Source organism: Punica granatum, chromosome 5, assembly GCF_007655135.1.
Source record: "Punica granatum isolate Tunisia-2019 chromosome 5, ASM765513v2, whole genome shotgun sequence".
Lineage (NCBI taxonomy): Eukaryota > Viridiplantae > Streptophyta > Magnoliopsida > Myrtales > Lythraceae > Punica > Punica granatum.
This window is the reverse complement of record NC_045131.1, coordinates 5,016,997-5,033,689: the sequence shown is the minus strand read 5'-3', so window position 1 is coordinate 5,033,689 and position 16,693 is coordinate 5,016,997. Positions and strand designations below refer to the sequence as shown.

The window sequence follows — 16,693 nt, the reverse complement described above, 5'->3', positions numbered from 1 at the left end:
CAGTCCAGTTGTGATGACATAGCATATAACAGAACAGATGGACAAACTAAAAGCATCACACAAATATAGCAATACAAGCCAATAAACCAGTTCCGAGCACATATATAAGGTAGTTCACACAAGTTTTCTTAAATAGGCAAACATAGAGTAGGTTACGAGAGTTTAGATGATAAATAAAGAATCACGTACATATGATGACAAAGCTACTGCTTCCACGTTCGTCACCGACAATACAGAAGAGCGTTACCACGAGCGAGACTAAGAACCAACAACGGAAGTTGCTTCGAGGAGACGGTGAAATGACCGAAATCCAAACCCTGAGATTATTCCAAGCAGGTTTTGAGTTAAAATAGATGTAAAGATAATTCATCTACGTAGGAGAGAAAAATAAAAATAAAAAGAACAACATTCATGTAATTATCCTCCAGTCTTAGTACATAATACGCTTTTATCATCTTGCTCACAATTTGATGAGAAATTGTAAATTGCCACTCAGAGGGTCAATAATATGAGAAAGAGTTTGTCGATATCGGCGTACATGTGAATGTTACTCAACTAGCAACGATCTGTTCACCATCAATTTCGATATTCGGAATGTGAGCAATCTTGTGCCAATCCGGTCCATTCGGTCGACATCTGCCACCCAACTCACTACAATCAGAAATCCTTAGAAGTTTGAGGGCAGTGAGATCTTGAATTCCATCCGGTAGGGTTGATATGCCATCACATCCAACAATTGCTAGTATTTTCAGGCGTAAGAGCTTATGTAGCCACTTAGGCAGTTCCCCCAGCTGTTGACAATTTTTTTATAGTGAGGGACTGTAAGGTGTTAGCGGCTCCTTGGACCCATTTGGGAAAGGTCAACATATTTGGTAACCCAATAAAACCCAATGTCCTTAGGCATGAGAAGAATATCTCCTCCTCCATGGACAAATAGAGCTTTCCACAATCAGAAATAATTAGAACCTCCAGGGAAATAAGGAATTTCAAGCGACTCATGGGAATGGATGTTAGACTCTCACAATCACTAATATGCAACAAGTGAAGAGAAGCAAGGCCTTCCATATTCATCCCTTCAAACAAAGTTTCTAAATTGCTGCATTCCTCAATCCACAATTCTCGTAGAGACTTCAAGTGTTCTATGCCGTTGTTCTTTAAGCTCTTCTCTTTCATCATTATACCCAAAGTATGAAGATTGATAAGCTTCCACATATCTCTTGGCAATTCTTCAAGATTCTCACATCCATTAAAAAGTAAATATTGCAAGCTTTGTAGATTGCAAATCGATTTAGGCAGTCTCTTGATTTTGGGATTGCGAGATAGGTCTAGATACCTTAAATGCTTCAAGGAATCAATGTCACTAGGTAGGAACTCGAAAATGAGACCACCCAAGTCTAATACTCGCAGATACTTACAATTAGAGATGCATGTTTTCAAAAACTCCTTAGGAAGCCTCGCATGACCAGCACATACTAAAGAAAAGAGGGTTTGCAACTTTTTTGCTTGGCTTAGGTGTTGGGGGATACGTACCAGTGGGTTGTCGGATCTGGCAGAGAATGATAAATGTCGGACTCTATCCGAAATGCTTGCAGTGTCGGAATTTAGGACAAGATACTCATTTCGAGTGACAGATAGTGCAAGATCATGTATTATATCATGCATTTTAAATTGGAAAATTGGGCCATGCTCCTCAAAGTCTTGGAAGAAAGATCTTGCCAACAACTCTTTGATGTAATGGTCGCATGCCTCCTCTGGCTTTTGTTTATTATGCGATGTGTCGATCAGTCCACTTGCTATCCAATTGTTTCTTAACTTAGATTTGTAAAACACATAATCCTTGGGAAACAGTGAGCAGAAGGCAAACAATCTCTTCAAGTAAGCCGGCAAATGATCGTAACTTAATCTGATTATTGGCAAGATATCACCTTCTTAATGTAGCACAGCCAATATGTCCTCATCTATGATGGATCTCCAGTATCTTATATCGGTGTTAGAACAAAGTGAGCTTGCAAGAGCTTTTACCACAAGCGGCACACCTCCACATTTGTCAAGAATTTGGCTTGCAATCTCCAGGAGCTCAGGATTCGTCATACTGCCATGCCCCTCCTTTAAAACCTTTTTGAGCACTGAGATACTATCACCTTACGAAAACCCTTTTAACTTGTGATCATAACAAGAGCCCCCAGCAGATGTAACTTCTGAGCTACGAGTTGTCATAATTACACTGCTACCTATAGTGGCACCTGTAAGGAGATCCCTCAACTCACGCCATTGACCCCGAATATTGCTCCATACATCATCCAATACAAGCAAAAATTTATTGTCTTGCAAGAGCTCTTGCAATTTTGCCTGCAGTTGCTCCAACTCTAAAAGATGAATGCTCTGAACGATTGTCGACTCCTGAGTTGCTGACTTGATAATCTTTTGCAGTATAATCTTTGGGTCGAACTCTTCAGATGCACACACCCAAATTCTTGAATCAAAGTGAAGTTTTACCCTCTCATCGTTGCACACCAACTTGGCCAACGCAGTCTTCCCCATCCCTCCAATTCCGACAATCGAAACAATGAAGGGGTTCTTGTCCGCATCAGGGCACAACAGGCGCTTGACAATCATATCCCTGTCCCTGTCTCGTCCAATGATTTCCGACACATTAACACGTGAATGGGTTTCGCGCCATATGCTACGAGAACCGCTGCTAAAATTGGTCTGCTTATTAAGATTGAATGCATCCTTCTCCACTGTAATCTTGTTTAATCTCATCCTTATCTTTTTGATCTTATGGCCCATCTTAAGACGGAAGGCAAGTGGATTGGAGCAAGAAAAGAAGTGGTGCGTCTTTCCAAGCACGTGCTGACTTGCTTTCGCTGTGCTTCACACTCAAATTCATCTGGAACATTTTCGGAATCATACAAGACATCTTTAAGATCCTCTAGCCAGACTCTAAGCTTGTGCTCATCGGACTGTCGCTGCTCGGCATCTGCAATGACTGCTCTGATAGAGACGAGAGTTCTTTGCAGTTTACAGAGCTCATATTTGACGCCCCAAGTCAAGGAAACTTCTTCATCTACCAGGGAGACTACCTTATCCAATAAACTCTGTGTGAAGCCTTGGAGTATTGATTCCGCCATGCTATATACCTCGAAAGAAGAAAAAAACACAGCCAACGGAGTTACAGGATATTGGAGAGTAATGATGCGGACTAAATGAACTCGACAGAGGCTCGATCTATTGGCTTCAATGGGGCCTACTATTGAAGTGAATGTTCCACATTTATATATCAACAGAAAGTACTGTAGGCATGTAATGTAACGTATGTAAAGCTTATGGATGTGCATATCTATACGTATCAGGGAAAAACATAACTACCTTATGATTACTCACACTGCTCCCATAAGCTAGATGGTGCAGATAATTAACCTTAAATTTCAGAATAAAATTTACTGAACGGGATATTATGCTACCAATCTCAAGAAATTATGATATTGTCAAATGATGAACACAATAAAATAAATAAATAAATAAATAGAAACAAAACAATTGATGAAAAAGGGAAAGTTAGAAATATATAACGTTTAAAAATTGGGGAGACTCATCCCTCTGGCTCTCTTTCTCTTCTCCATCCATGTTAGTCAAATAATTAAGATTATGAATTGTATCTTCATTCGTGTATATATATATATATATATATTCTTCTTTCGATTGATTATAATAGAGATAAAGGAGTTTTAACTAGTGAAAATTGAAATTGATCGGGGTTCAACTGAACCCCTTTGTCTCCTAATACCTCTATTGTACTTTTACCATTCGAACTACTCCCATACAAAGCTTCAGAATACCCAATTATTGCCTCATTTAAGCAAATACCAGTGAATGTTGGTCGGACTCTAGTAACTCAACCATAACTTAACTAGCTAGCTAGTTCATGAAGGAAAATTATTGAAAGGGAGCGTACCTTTGTCAAACCGTCTCGAAGAACGGTGGATCAAATATATCTTCTACTCGAAGCGGAACTCAAACCGCTCTGAGGGGAGAGGATCAAGGAGACGATCAGATTATGAGATCGAGAGGGGTAAACTAGAAAATGAGAAACAACTGCATCTTCAGTCAGTTGTTATTTAGCATTTTGCATCCCAATTGATTGAGGTCTTCTCCTTGTTCCCAAATCAACGCCTGAGTCAAGCAAGTAGGAATGGAAGTCGCCCTCTCTCCTTAATGAACGCGTCGAAGTCTGTGCTCATGTGACTGCCATTGTTTGGCATCTGCAATGACTGCTCTGATTGAGACGAGAGTTCTTTCCAGCTCGTTATTGATGCCGCAGACCAAGGAAACTTCCTCGGCAACCAGGGAGATTACCTTATCCAATAAGTATCGATCTCGCCATGCTCTTTAGAAGGATGATGAAACTGCAGCCACGATTGGAGAGTAATGATGGGAACTGAACAAACTCACTGGGTTTTGATCGGCTTGCTTCAATGGTGTTTGCTATCCAAGTGAATATTCACACACGTATATCAAACAATTTGGATTTACAAAATACTCCCAAAGAAAGCTTAAGAATACCAAGTTAATCCCTACCTCCTCCTTAACACGTATGATTTGAGCAAATATTAATCAATTAACTGGATCTAAGTTTTATGGAACACCATCTGCAATATATGACAGTAACTTAAAGAGCAGCTCGGCTGTCAGTTAACTTAGGAACATTAAGGAAGAGTGCATACCTTGTCAAAACCATCTCGAAGAAAGGTGTATAGCATATGTCTTGTACCCAAAAACGAACTGACATCATGCCGAGAGGTAAAAATGGATGAGACTGTTAGATAATAGATCAAAAGTGTAAACTACTATTATTGGCATTGATCTCAATGGAAGTCTTCTACAGAGTCTGGGTCTCCCATTCAGCAAAAAAGAGTCTTGGTCTCCTGTGGTAACGCTTTTGAGTCCTCTTCTTGTCGTGTCGGGTGGGATCAACTCCGTGGAAATCGGAATAATTGCAAAATGGCCACACATTTATTAGTTTTGAAAGTATAAAATGGGCAGATATTTAAGTTAATGACAATTACTGTGTCGAGCAATAATGTCTTTGATAAGAAAAAAGAGTAATGCTTGTGCTACCATGTGTCCAAAGCTCACTATAAATATACACAAGGAACTCTCCTCTCCTCCCCCCAGTCGTCCTGTCGAAATACAAGGTTACTAGAGCGGATGGCACGAGATTGTAGCGATCAGCCCCAATCTATGAGACTGCATCAGTAACTTGTTGAGGAGTCAAAACCACCGGTCCAAAAAGCCTTAAATTCAAGTTACCAGTAATTGCATAGGTCATTTCTTATATACCTTAAAGAAAAAATAATCTTATATAGCACAATTTTTACCTTATTTTCACTTCCTAGCACGTTTTTAAAAGTTGTCACGATCTAGCACGAATTGTTAGACAGAGTTTAATGGTTTGCTAGATCCGGGAATAAAATTGTGATTCGTGATAGATCGTGACAACTTTTAAAAACGTACTGTGAAGTGAAAATAAGGTAAAAACTGCGTTATATGATATTATTTTCCCTTTTTTTATTTGAAGATTCACTACCCAGAAAAATTTGAAAATTAGTGTGGAGCTTTATAATAATATCAGGAATATGGGTTAAAATTTTAAACTATTTTTGACATTGAATGGTTCACAAAAACTGTCAAAATCAGAATACTGAAAAAATGAGTAAATATTTTTTATCTGAAGATTCACCAGGCAAAAAAATTTAAAAATATGTTTAGAGTTTTATAATAATATCAGGAACATGGGGTAAAAAGTTTCATCTCGTTTTGAGATCTGGCGATTCACAAAAACTATCAAAATCGAAACACCGAAAATATAGGTAAATATATTTTATCTGAAGATTCACTGTCTAGAAAAATATAAAAATCTGTGAGGAGCTTTATATAATGTTAGGAACATGGGGAAAAAGTTTCATCTCGTTTTGAGATCGGACGGTTCACAAAAACTATTAAAATCAAAACACCGAAAAGAAAGGTAATTATTTTTTATCTGAAGATTCAATGCCCAAAAAATTTTGAAATTATGTGTTGAGCTTTATAATAATATCAGGAACGTCGGGTAAAATTTTCACCTTATTTTGAGATCAGACGATTCACAAAAACTATCTAAATCACAACACCGAAAAAAGAAGTAAATATTTTTTATCTGAAAATTCACTATCCAGAAAAACCTGAAAAATTTGTGTGGAGCTTTAAAATAATATCAGGAATATGATGTAAAAGTTTCATCTCGTTTTGACATCGAACGATTAACAAAAACTATCAAAATCAAAACACCGAAAAGATGGGTAAATATATTTTATCTGAAGATTCACTATCCAGAAAAATTTGAAAATCTGTGAGGAGCTTTATAATAATGTTAGGAACATGGGAAAAAAGTTTCATCTTGTTTTGAAATCGAAAGGTTCACAAAAATTATCAAAATCAGAGCACAAAAAAGAAGGGTAATTATTTTTTATTTGAAGATTCACCATCCAGAAAAATTTAAAATTTTGTGTGGAGGTTTATAATAATATCAGGAAACGTGGGGTAAAAGTTTCACCTCATTTTGAGATTTGACGATTCACAAAAGTTACCTAAATCACAACACTAAAAAAAGATGTAAATATTTTTTATCTGAAAATTCACCACCCAGAAAAATCTGAAAATTAGTGTGGAGGATTATAATAACATCAGGAACATGGGGTAAAAGTTTCACCTCGTTTTGAGATCGTACTGTTCACAAAAACTATCAAAATCAAAATACCGAAAAGAGTGGTAAATACTTTTTAAGGGAAAATAATCCCATATAATACAGTTTTTACCTTATTTTTATTTCTGTTCACGTTTTTAAAAGTTGTCATGATTTAGCACGAATTATCATTTTATTATCAGATTTAGCACGTCGTTAAACTCCGTCTAACGGTGTTTAACGATTTTTAGACGGAGTTTAACGGTGTGCTAGATCCGAGAATAAAATGGTGATTCGTGTTAGATCGTGATAACTTTTAAAAATGTGCTTGGAAGTGAAAATAATGTAAAAATTATGTTATATGAGATTATTTTTTCTATCTTAAATAATTAAAACTCTTGTTTACATTTGAAAGCCGTCAACCGATCAAATTTTCTCCTTTTTTTAATTGTCTTCTACTAAAAAAAATAATAAGTAAATGGGGGAGAAAAAGACCTATAATTACTGTTGTTGCGGAGAACAATAGTAGTACAATACCCCATTCAATGGCAGGTGTCGTCTCCATCTTCAATGCTTGCCGCGCTTCCATCTTTTCGTTTCCCCTAATTTTTCCTCTCTGCTGTTAGTCCATATTTTTTTCCTTTTCTTTTTCTCTTTAAATAATTTGATCATCACTTCATTCTTCCTTTCCTTATTCACTTTGACAAATCTTAATTTTTTAATAAATACATCCTTCCTTTCCTTGATGCAGGACATTTTACATATTTTTATAAAATTAGAATGGATTAAATTTTGGGTAAATACAATCTTGAGTCACGTATAATCTACGAAATATAAATGTTGATATAACATGCAATACAATGAATTTGTCATCTCTGTCTCATGACTAAATAAAATTATTTGCACAACATTGACTTGCAAAAATTACGTCCACCATCTATGTTATTTTGTTTTCATGTTATAAGCGATATGTTTGCAATAAATTATTCATTCTTTTCGATTTGTACCCTAATATCCGAAAGTCCAACAAGTTCTGGCTAATCAAGTTCTAACGGAATCCATCTGCTAGGCTCTCCTAATCAATAATTTTCTCAATTCACAAGACAATAATTATCTAAATTAACTCTTACAAGTTTAAAATTCTTTTCATATTTTAAAAAGAAAACCCAATATATTATGAGTGGCCACGCCTCTATAAATTACGGTATTTAAATAATACTAAAGACCTATACTTTCGGGTGAAATTTTTTTATATTTATCACTTATATTGAAATATATTTATAAAATTATTTATTGTTTATCTATTGACCGAACTTTATATAATGAGTGCAGCCTATCATATGAAGTATGGAATAAGATAAATAAGATAAATGGTATGTTGGCTAAAGATAAAGATAGCAAAAATTATATGATATATAGAAATGGATATAGTATTCTCAAATATAATAAAATTTATCCTAAATTTTTAAATACAAAAGAGCACGTGAATTTTTAATTTTTTAAAGTAAGATACATGAAATTTTCAAATATTGATCACATCGATTACCTTAGAAATATAATATAATATAATATAATATAATAAATGATTTTTCTTTGTTTACACATTTACTTTGTCTGCATTCGACATATTAGGCATGGCGTGGTGTGGGTGTGCACACGCGCGTAAGCACTCATACGCGTAATCTAGGCTCTGATATCATATTAAATTTCCCCATATCCACTTAAAAGCTCAAGCTGATAAGTGGTGGTACTCAAGCCATATATTAACCCATGAATTTTCATTTTCTTTTCCGACGTGAGATTTATCATATTTTACTCCTCAGCACTCGCCCTCACGTGCAACGTGTAGTCTATTTCTGCATACACGTTGTCACGTGCCCTTAAACACCCGCCTTCAATAATTGACCTCGAGTTGGGCTCATCTTCCGTGCTCGGACGGGGGGACACTAACACGAGGCGCACTCTTGGCTGCACTCGACATACTGGGTCTGGGTCTAGCGTGGTGTGGGCACACTACGCATAACCTGGGCTCTAATACCATATTAAATTTCCATTTGGGCTTATACGGGCTTGACCTCATATCCATTTAAAAACTCAAGCTGATAAATGATGGTACCCAAATCTCATATAAACCAATGAATTTTGATTCATATTTTCTATGTGGGATTAATATTCTCAACAGAGGGGGCTGAAATGGAGCTATCGACCATCTCTACTACTAACAAGGTCATCAAAGTGGATGGCCCCGCCGGCGAGGTGGCCCAATCGATCTTATATATGCAGTTTGGCAGTACAAGTAACTTTTTTTATATTTTGAAACTTAAATTGAAAAATGAAAGTGAACGAGATACAACCGATCCGGTTCCGAATATTCAGGACAGATCGGCTCGGATTTTCGGGTTCCGACCCGGGTAATTTGGGCCGTGGCGGTCGATGTCCAATCAGATTCGAGCACTGCCACGTGGCGAAACCGGAAGCACAAGAAAATTCTCACGCTGCCCCACCGGAGGGTAATTTCGGTATTACGCACTCGAAACTACCGTATACATGGACATACGGGGCGGGCCATCTCTTTACCCGTTTCCCGTCGTCGATAAGGCAAAAACCCTAGAAGCTTCAGCTTCTGCTTCGTCCTCCCAATAAACAAAATTCTCCATCACTTTGTCCGTCGTCCAAGAATCCAAATCTTCTCTGCCCGCTCTGAAATTCTCATCTTCTCCCGTTTGGATGTTCATTTGTCTGTGTTAGATCACCAATTTCTGTGTTTTCAGGCTACAGACAACGGGGTGGAAGCGGAAGGGACTATGAGTTCTTCGTCAATTTGTGGGCTCTGATGGGTTGCTCTCCCCGAAGCATTTAATTGGACCGCGCAGCTGTTGGTTTCAGTGGGTGCTTTTTTCACTAATGGTGGCTCTTGCGTTCTGAAATTAGGGTTCCCCGACCTGCGAGGCTCTGTTTGGCGACGAAGCGATTCTCACTGTATGTTCCTTCCTCTCTGCCTTTATTGTCGTGAATCGTGCTGGTCGTTTTGTGTGTTTCGCGTCAGGCATTTGAGGTTTGGCTCGTGCCTGTGCTGCCTTCAAATTTTCCATTGATAATGGTCACCTCTCTCTTCTCCAGTGAGGGCTTGATTTGAACAGTTGATTGAAATGATGCATCCAAGTGCAACAATTTTCCATCTTCGAACCACTTAATTAGATTTGTTGGACTCTAATGAGGATATTTAACGGTGTTTAAAGTTATTTCATATCGCATTTATGCCTATTAGATCAGAAAAAAATGAGACTTTTACTGATAGTTATGATTATTTTAGAATTGCTATTTTGGTGGAATGCATCGAAAGAAAATTTATGAGATAGTAAACGCACATTGTTGGAATTCATTCAGTGATTTAATGGTTTATAGGATGTGGCAGATACTTGCATTACTCGTTTGGTGGTTAAGTTCGCGTTTTGTATGCTTATGCAGCTAGATTGAGGTCAGTCCCTCGAAGAGTTTTTGAAGAACTGGAAAATGTCGTCATATCCAGTTCTTGATAATCGGCCTATTGACCAGTGGAAGGTCACGGAATTGAAAGAGGAGCTTAAGAGGCGGAAATTGACTACCAGGGGTTTGAAGGATGACTTGATTAGACGCCTTGATGAAGCCCTCCGCGTTGAGAGGGAGAAAGCTGAGAAAGAGAAAGCCGAGGAGGAGAAAGCCTTGAAGGAGAAAGCCGAGAGAGAGAAAGCCGAGTGGGAGAAAGCCGAGGAGAATGCTGAGAGGGAGAATGCCGAGAGGGAGAAAGCTGAGAAGGAGAATGCTGAGAGGGAGACTGCCGAGAGGGACAAGCAAGTGGATAATGGGATTGAGAGTGATCCACCAAACAGCTCCTCAGTGGACAATTCAGAGACAGTTCCTTCTGGAAGTGCTAACAATGCTGCTCACAGTGATAAGAATGATGAAAAGGTAGATGATGATAGAGTTGCAATTGATGTAAATGAAGGCTTGGCATCCTCAGATCAAGCTGTACAAGCTGGTGTAACTGCTGCTACTGGTGTTGCTGAGAAAGTGGATGAGTTAACTGCTCCGGCAACTACTGAGGAACCCAGCATGGAGGTCACTGCTGTAGAGACAATTATTGAAGTAAAGGAAAGCACAGTTAACCTCGCTGAGCAAGGTCAGCAGAATCCTGAAAAACAGGAGAACAAGAATCCTGAAAAACAGGATGGATCAGAAAATCAGCTGGAGGATGGAAATTTGAAGCACCAGCTGGAGAGTGGGGATATGAAGATGCCTCCACAAGAAGACGCCGTCCTTGACTCACCTGCTCCGAACAACCAGGTATCTGAGGTCAGCTACAATTTAGGGTTTCAAGTAAAATCTGATTCTGTTAATAATGATTCTGTGTCAATTAATGAAAAGAATGAATTTAAGGATAATATAACTGCTGATAATATCAAATTAGAGCTAGATGTTGTTAAGCCGGAGATGGTGGAACCATCATCTAGCGATGTTGTACCAGCTGGTGGCGAATCACATCCAATGGATGTCAAAGAGCTGCATGAGAGCAAGGTAGCTGATCAGGAGAAAGAGGACAAAAATAATAGTATGAGTCCGGACATGAGCAAGAACAATGAAATTGCGGATTTGGGTTACTCAGAAAAGTTAAATTTAGACCGAAGTTCTGGTGACGATTCAATGGAAGAGGATGTGCCAGAGAATAAGCACATCGACTCAAAGCATAACGAGGATGAAGTTGGAGATAAAAATGAGAAAACTGAAGTTACAGCTGTGAAGGAGGAAAGTCCCGTTGATGTTGTGGGAGATGATGAGAAGGTTATCAAAGTTGAGAAAAGCCAGCAATCCACTCTTGCTGAGAAAAGAAAGCTTAATGGTATGCTTTACACTTCAAAACATTTTGTGACTATGTTTCCTTCTTACTTACATCTTATTTGTCAGCAAAGTTGCTACCTTTGAGGTAGGTAACTGGCATTTGTTGGATAAAGAAATAAAGAAACTGATTTTGCGGCCTCAAGTATGATGCACCATTAACTATATGCACATATTGTTTTGGAATTACAACCTTAGCAATGTCAAGTTCGCCTCTACTCTCTGTGTATCTCATTATATTTTTCTATTGGATATTGTATTCTACCTAGCAAGACATCTCCTTTAGAAGTTATTTGGAATTGACATGTCCTTTGGATTATTAATATAATCAAGTGGACCCCTTGATTTTTTATATTCCGGCCCTTTACTATCCCTTTAAAATCTCTTTTTCTACCTCAAATTTTCTTATGTTCTCGCATTTCGGTACTCTGAATTTGCAGATGGAGGCTATGGCAGTAGTGAGCCTGTAAAGAGGCAACGGAGATGGCAGTCGGAGGGCATTAAAGTTCCTGAACCTCAAGGCTCGAATCTTACACCTACTACTACGCCCAAGGACACACTTCAGACCCCTACTTCAAAGCGCAACTTCATGAGATCAGACTCTACAGTGAGCGATGATGCACCAAAGGAACGTGGTGGTGAGCTGCTCTTTCTTATAATATTTACGACAATGTTTACGAAGAAAGGAAGAGTTGATTTCTGATCTGGTGTCTTTCTTCTTCTTCTTGCAGTCCCGCCCCCACAAAAGCCTGCAACTAATTCCCTCAGAATAGACCGATTCCTGCGACCCTTTACCCTTAAAGCTGTCCAAGAGCTCCTCGGGAAAACTGGGACTGTTAAAAGTTTCTGGATGGACCAAATTAAGACGCACTGCTATGTTACTGTAAGATCTCTCTCTCCTTGTACTTTTGGCATATTAGTTTCTCCATCCACCTACCATCGTAAGAGCCCTTGAAATATGATGACCTATAGTGATCGTTTATTAGTGGAGAATAATATTACCAACTAAACTGATCTTTCTTTGGGGAGCACTAACTATCGATGTATTTCAGTACTCATCGGTGGAAGAAGCTGTTGAGACGAGGAATGCCGTGTACAACCTTCAGTGGCCTCCAAATGGGGGTCGCCTCCTCGTGGCCGAGTTTGTTGAGCCCGAAGAGGTGAAGGCTCGGCTGGAGGCTCCTCCACAAGCTCCAGCTCCAACTCCAACTCCTGCTGCCCAAACCTTGCAGCCTCCTGCTCCACGACAGCAGGCAGCTCCTCCTAAGCAGCAGCTACCGCCGCCGCCACCTCTTCCTCCTCCGCCTGCACCAGAAAGGGAACGGGGGGTCCACCTCCCGCCACCACCCCCTCTCTCGGAGAAGGTGGACCCAACCATTGTCACGCTGGACGTACTCTTCAGGAAGACCAAGGCCACTCCAAGGATCTATTACCTGCCGCTGTCGGAAGAACGAGTTGCCGTGAAACTCTCCGCCCGGGGAAAAGCCCCAAGGCAGTAGCGGCAAGGCTTCAAATAAGGGGGGGGCCTATTGTGGGGGTCCTGTTAGGAGTTTTTAGTTCAGAAGAGGTTGATTGCAGAAGGATCTTTGTATTCTGAGCAGGGTCCCGAGCCTTAGTAGGGGTGTGTAGTTTAGGGGCTGAGAAATTCCGAGTTGCCAAGGACTTTTTTAACTGTCGATCGAATGTATTTGCTTTCCTTTTGATGTTTGAGCAGACAAATTTCCATAAAATATTTGGATTTGGAACGTTTGGAACCTGTGGACTGTGAGATCTTGGCTGCAGTTTCCATGGGTTTCTCATTTTATCGTTGAAGAACCTTAAAATGGTCGAGTGGTACTTTCTTTCCCGCGTTTTTGTGGGAGTGAAACTCAGCATTTTCCTCGGACTGGGTGCAGCATAGGCAGTAAAGAACTGTATTGATCGGTTTGAAAATGCCGGAAGGCGAAATCTATGGACTCTTTTTTCTTTTTTCTTTTGGATGAATCGGTGTCTTTCAACTCAATGAGATCAACACGTATAGCTTATGTTGCATTTGATTTTAAAATATGATGTTAAAATTAGATTTTAATTTTGAAAAAAAGTAGTATAAATATTTATGTATGGGATTTACTATTTGATTTTGTATGAAGTTTTTTTTATTGTTTGTAAAAATAAGTTAAAGTGTGATTTTAAAATCACATTTTGAAATCAAACAAATCATTAATTTTGAAAGAAATGTGTACCATTCTCTCACTTCTAAATATAGTCAACATTAAAAGTTATTGGAGATCATATATTTTCAAAATAATTTTGTTTATGGATACTCCTTTTAACTTCTGCATTCATAAAATTATTTTTAAAAAATTTGCACATATAAATTAAGATTAGAAATTAAATGATGAAAACAAAAAAAAACTATGATTATAATAATAATAATAATAATAATTGAAGAAGAAGAAGAAGAATGAAATGAGAAATAGAGAATGAAGGTAGGAGCTCATTTGAAGCTTACTACCAGTTACTATCATGCAAGTCGTTGATGGGCTCAATAATCAACTCAGACCTCGTCTGAGTTAATGTTGGGCGTGCGTTACTCTTCCCTCTACCACTGTCTATTTTCGTGTTAGAGAGAGTGGGGACTCTATGCCGCTATCAACGCGGTAGTAAGGTCGACATTGTCCTCGTGTCGCCAAATTCTATTTTAACTTTTTCAAAATGTTTTTTATATTTCATCAAAGTAAAGAAGAAATAATGGAAAAACATAATGGAGTATAGGTAACTTAACAAAAAAAAAATGGAAAATTTAACGAAACCTTAATTTAATATTAAGGTTTTTTTTTTATAAGAACTTCATATTAAGTTTTGTTTTTGTCTGCGGATTGCCGTATATATTTTCCGTTTTCCTGCTTATCATTCAAAAATTCAAATTCTCTCTGACGCCTCTTCTCCTCTCTCTCTCTCGCAGAGCGTCGTGCCTCCGTTAGCTTCTCTGCATATTCTCCGACTGGTAAGGAATGATTGGATTCTTAAGTTTAGCCTCTTTCTCGTCTCAGTTTCATGGGCGCTTCCGCTGAAATTTCTCGAAAATGTTGCTAGGGTTTCTATGGCTCTGTAAGATATGAAAGATTAGATTACAGTCCCCCCTGATCGGTTCTGCTTGACAGTCGTAAACGATTGCGGAAGCAGAACCGCTGCTATGCCGTTTAGGATAATGCTATTCATCGCCTCTTCTTGAGTATGTGCGTCAGTAGTTACTGTTAATCAGGTCAAGTTCGAGGTTGATGATTTTATTTATTACGTAATCTGCTTGACGGAGTTTAAGACCAGAAGGAAATGCATAGAGATTGATCTTTGTTCGATATTCGATTTGCTGCAGGCTGGTTTTAGACTGTTATGTTGGCTTCGGTTTTTGTATGGGATGTTTTTGTGAAATGGGTTTCTGCTTTAGATCTATTTGGTTTAGTTAGTAATGATTGTTAAGCCTTTTTTCTTGAATTGAGTTAGTTCTGTCGATTGAAGTCCATTCCATCGGTTTAGTTTAGCTCTTAGAGAGGTCTCAGAAGTCACCTCTGATGGTGTTGTTTTGGTCCTATATAAAATGAAGGGAGCTATGCTGTAACGTGCTTAGTTGGTTCAACACAGTTTCGTTGGCAATAGAAATTGTGTGTGAAAGGTTGGATACAGAGTTATTAGTTTATTGATCTGACCAAGCAGATGGCGAAAATGCTTGGAAAGAAACTGTGACCCAAGTCATTTGAGAGATGGCCTATGGAATGTGCTTGGAGCCAAGAGTTTAAAAGTGAATGACCTGTTGCTTGGGTCTTGCATGCTTAGAATGGAGAGTAATTCATCATGTTGACTGATAGGAACTTGCTCTCTTGATTGATGTCGTTTGTCAAGTCTGTCCTTACTCTCTGAGGTTCTGTTTGTAGCTTATTATACTGACTCTATATGCTGTGCATGCTATTAAGTTGCCTAGAATGGCCACCAAATCAGGCAGCATGAAGGGCTTCTACAGGCAAAAGAAAAACACGAAACCGGCTTCCGGTAAAAACGACTCGACAAAGAAGTCCCCCGCAAATGCAATGTCTTACAGCTCTGACGTTACCCAGCCCCCTGCTCTCATTTCCCATGGCTCTCTGGATCTCAAAGGTCTCTCTCACTCCCTCTCTGGGCGTGTGTATATATGTTTATTTGGCAAAGAAAAGAATTTTTGACTTCGTTTTGTAAGGATTGGGAATGGTTTTTACCTTAGTTCTCATTGATTATTTTCCTACCTATCACTAAAATTGGTATTGAATATCTGACAGAGATCAATGATGAAAATGAGGAAGTGTTGAGGCAATTCGACATGAACATGGCTTATGGACCATGCCTTGGGATGAGTCGACTGGCCCGGTGGGAGCGTGCTCAGAAACTCGGCCTCAACCCCCCTAAAGAAATCGAGTCCTTCTTGAAACGAGGAAAGGTCAACTCTGAGTGTCTATGGGAGGGACGTGTTTAGGAGTATCCTATACTCGCTTAGGACCCCCAGAAGTGCACGACTGTAAGCTGTTTCTTCTGTTTCCTCAAAAGAAGGAAACTTTCCTTTGTGTAGTAGTAGCTACTAGTTATGTCGAGGATGTCTTGTTTCTGTCATCAACATCGACAGTTGATGCTTGCTAGTTGTTATTTTTAAGTTCTAATGTCAGTATTATGGGATCAGTATGGCTTCCCGTGATTCTCCTAGACTACTCTACTATTTGTTAGTCTACAGTGTCTTTTACATATGAATGAACCGAAATATGTCGAATAGGATTTGCAGCATGAAACGACATTGTGGTTATGGTCTCTGTGGAACTCATCACTTGTGGATGACTAGAGAGCCTTATTTCACATGCGAAAATACGATGGTTGCTTTCGGTTTTTATTGAACATTGTTCGGTACGGTTGACAAGGAAAACTTTTTAAAGCTTCAATTCCTGGTAGGTAGAAAGGCAAAAGGGAATGAACAATTTTCCGGAAAAGAGAGAAGAAAAGAACTGAAAAATAATTGGAAAAATCTTATTATGACTGAATGAACAAGGGGTAATGAACCCTTAATTGGACAATCGAAACGTCCGCGAAGATTAATCTCAATTT

The 16,693-nt window shown here is 38.8% G+C and overlaps 3 protein-coding genes across 3 annotated transcripts; 2 read left to right on the top strand and 1 right to left on the bottom strand.

Annotated features, from left to right (window-relative positions):
* Positions 1-551: 551 nt before the first annotated feature.
* Positions 552-3,197, bottom strand: LOC116207921 (putative disease resistance protein RGA4). The gene is made up of 2 exons (XM_031541046.1): positions 2,147-3,197; positions 552-801 (listed from the first exon to the last, which is right to left on the bottom strand). The coding sequence occupies exons 1-2, from the start codon at positions 2,788-2,790 to the stop codon at positions 552-554; spliced, it is 894 nt and encodes a 297-aa protein (XP_031396906.1). The 5' UTR covers positions 2,791-3,197.
* Positions 3,198-9,288: 6,091 nt separating this feature from the next.
* Positions 9,289-13,443, top strand: LOC116207839 (apoptotic chromatin condensation inducer in the nucleus). The gene is made up of 5 exons (XM_031540933.1): positions 9,289-9,700; positions 10,190-11,597; positions 12,034-12,231; positions 12,325-12,476; positions 12,646-13,443. Exons 2-5 carry the CDS (start codon positions 10,235-10,237, stop codon positions 13,090-13,092), a joined length of 2,160 nt encoding a protein of 719 aa, XP_031396793.1. The 5' UTR covers positions 9,289-9,700; positions 10,190-10,234; the 3' UTR covers positions 13,093-13,443.
* Positions 13,444-14,422: 979 nt separating this feature from the next.
* On the top strand, positions 14,423-16,383 carry LOC116206733. The gene is made up of 3 exons (XM_031539525.1): positions 14,423-14,579; positions 15,544-15,724; positions 15,883-16,383. The coding sequence occupies exons 2-3, from the start codon at positions 15,553-15,555 to the stop codon at positions 16,074-16,076; spliced, it is 366 nt and encodes a 121-aa protein (XP_031395385.1). The 5' UTR covers positions 14,423-14,579; positions 15,544-15,552; the 3' UTR covers positions 16,077-16,383.
* Positions 16,384-16,693: the final 310 nt, after the last annotated feature.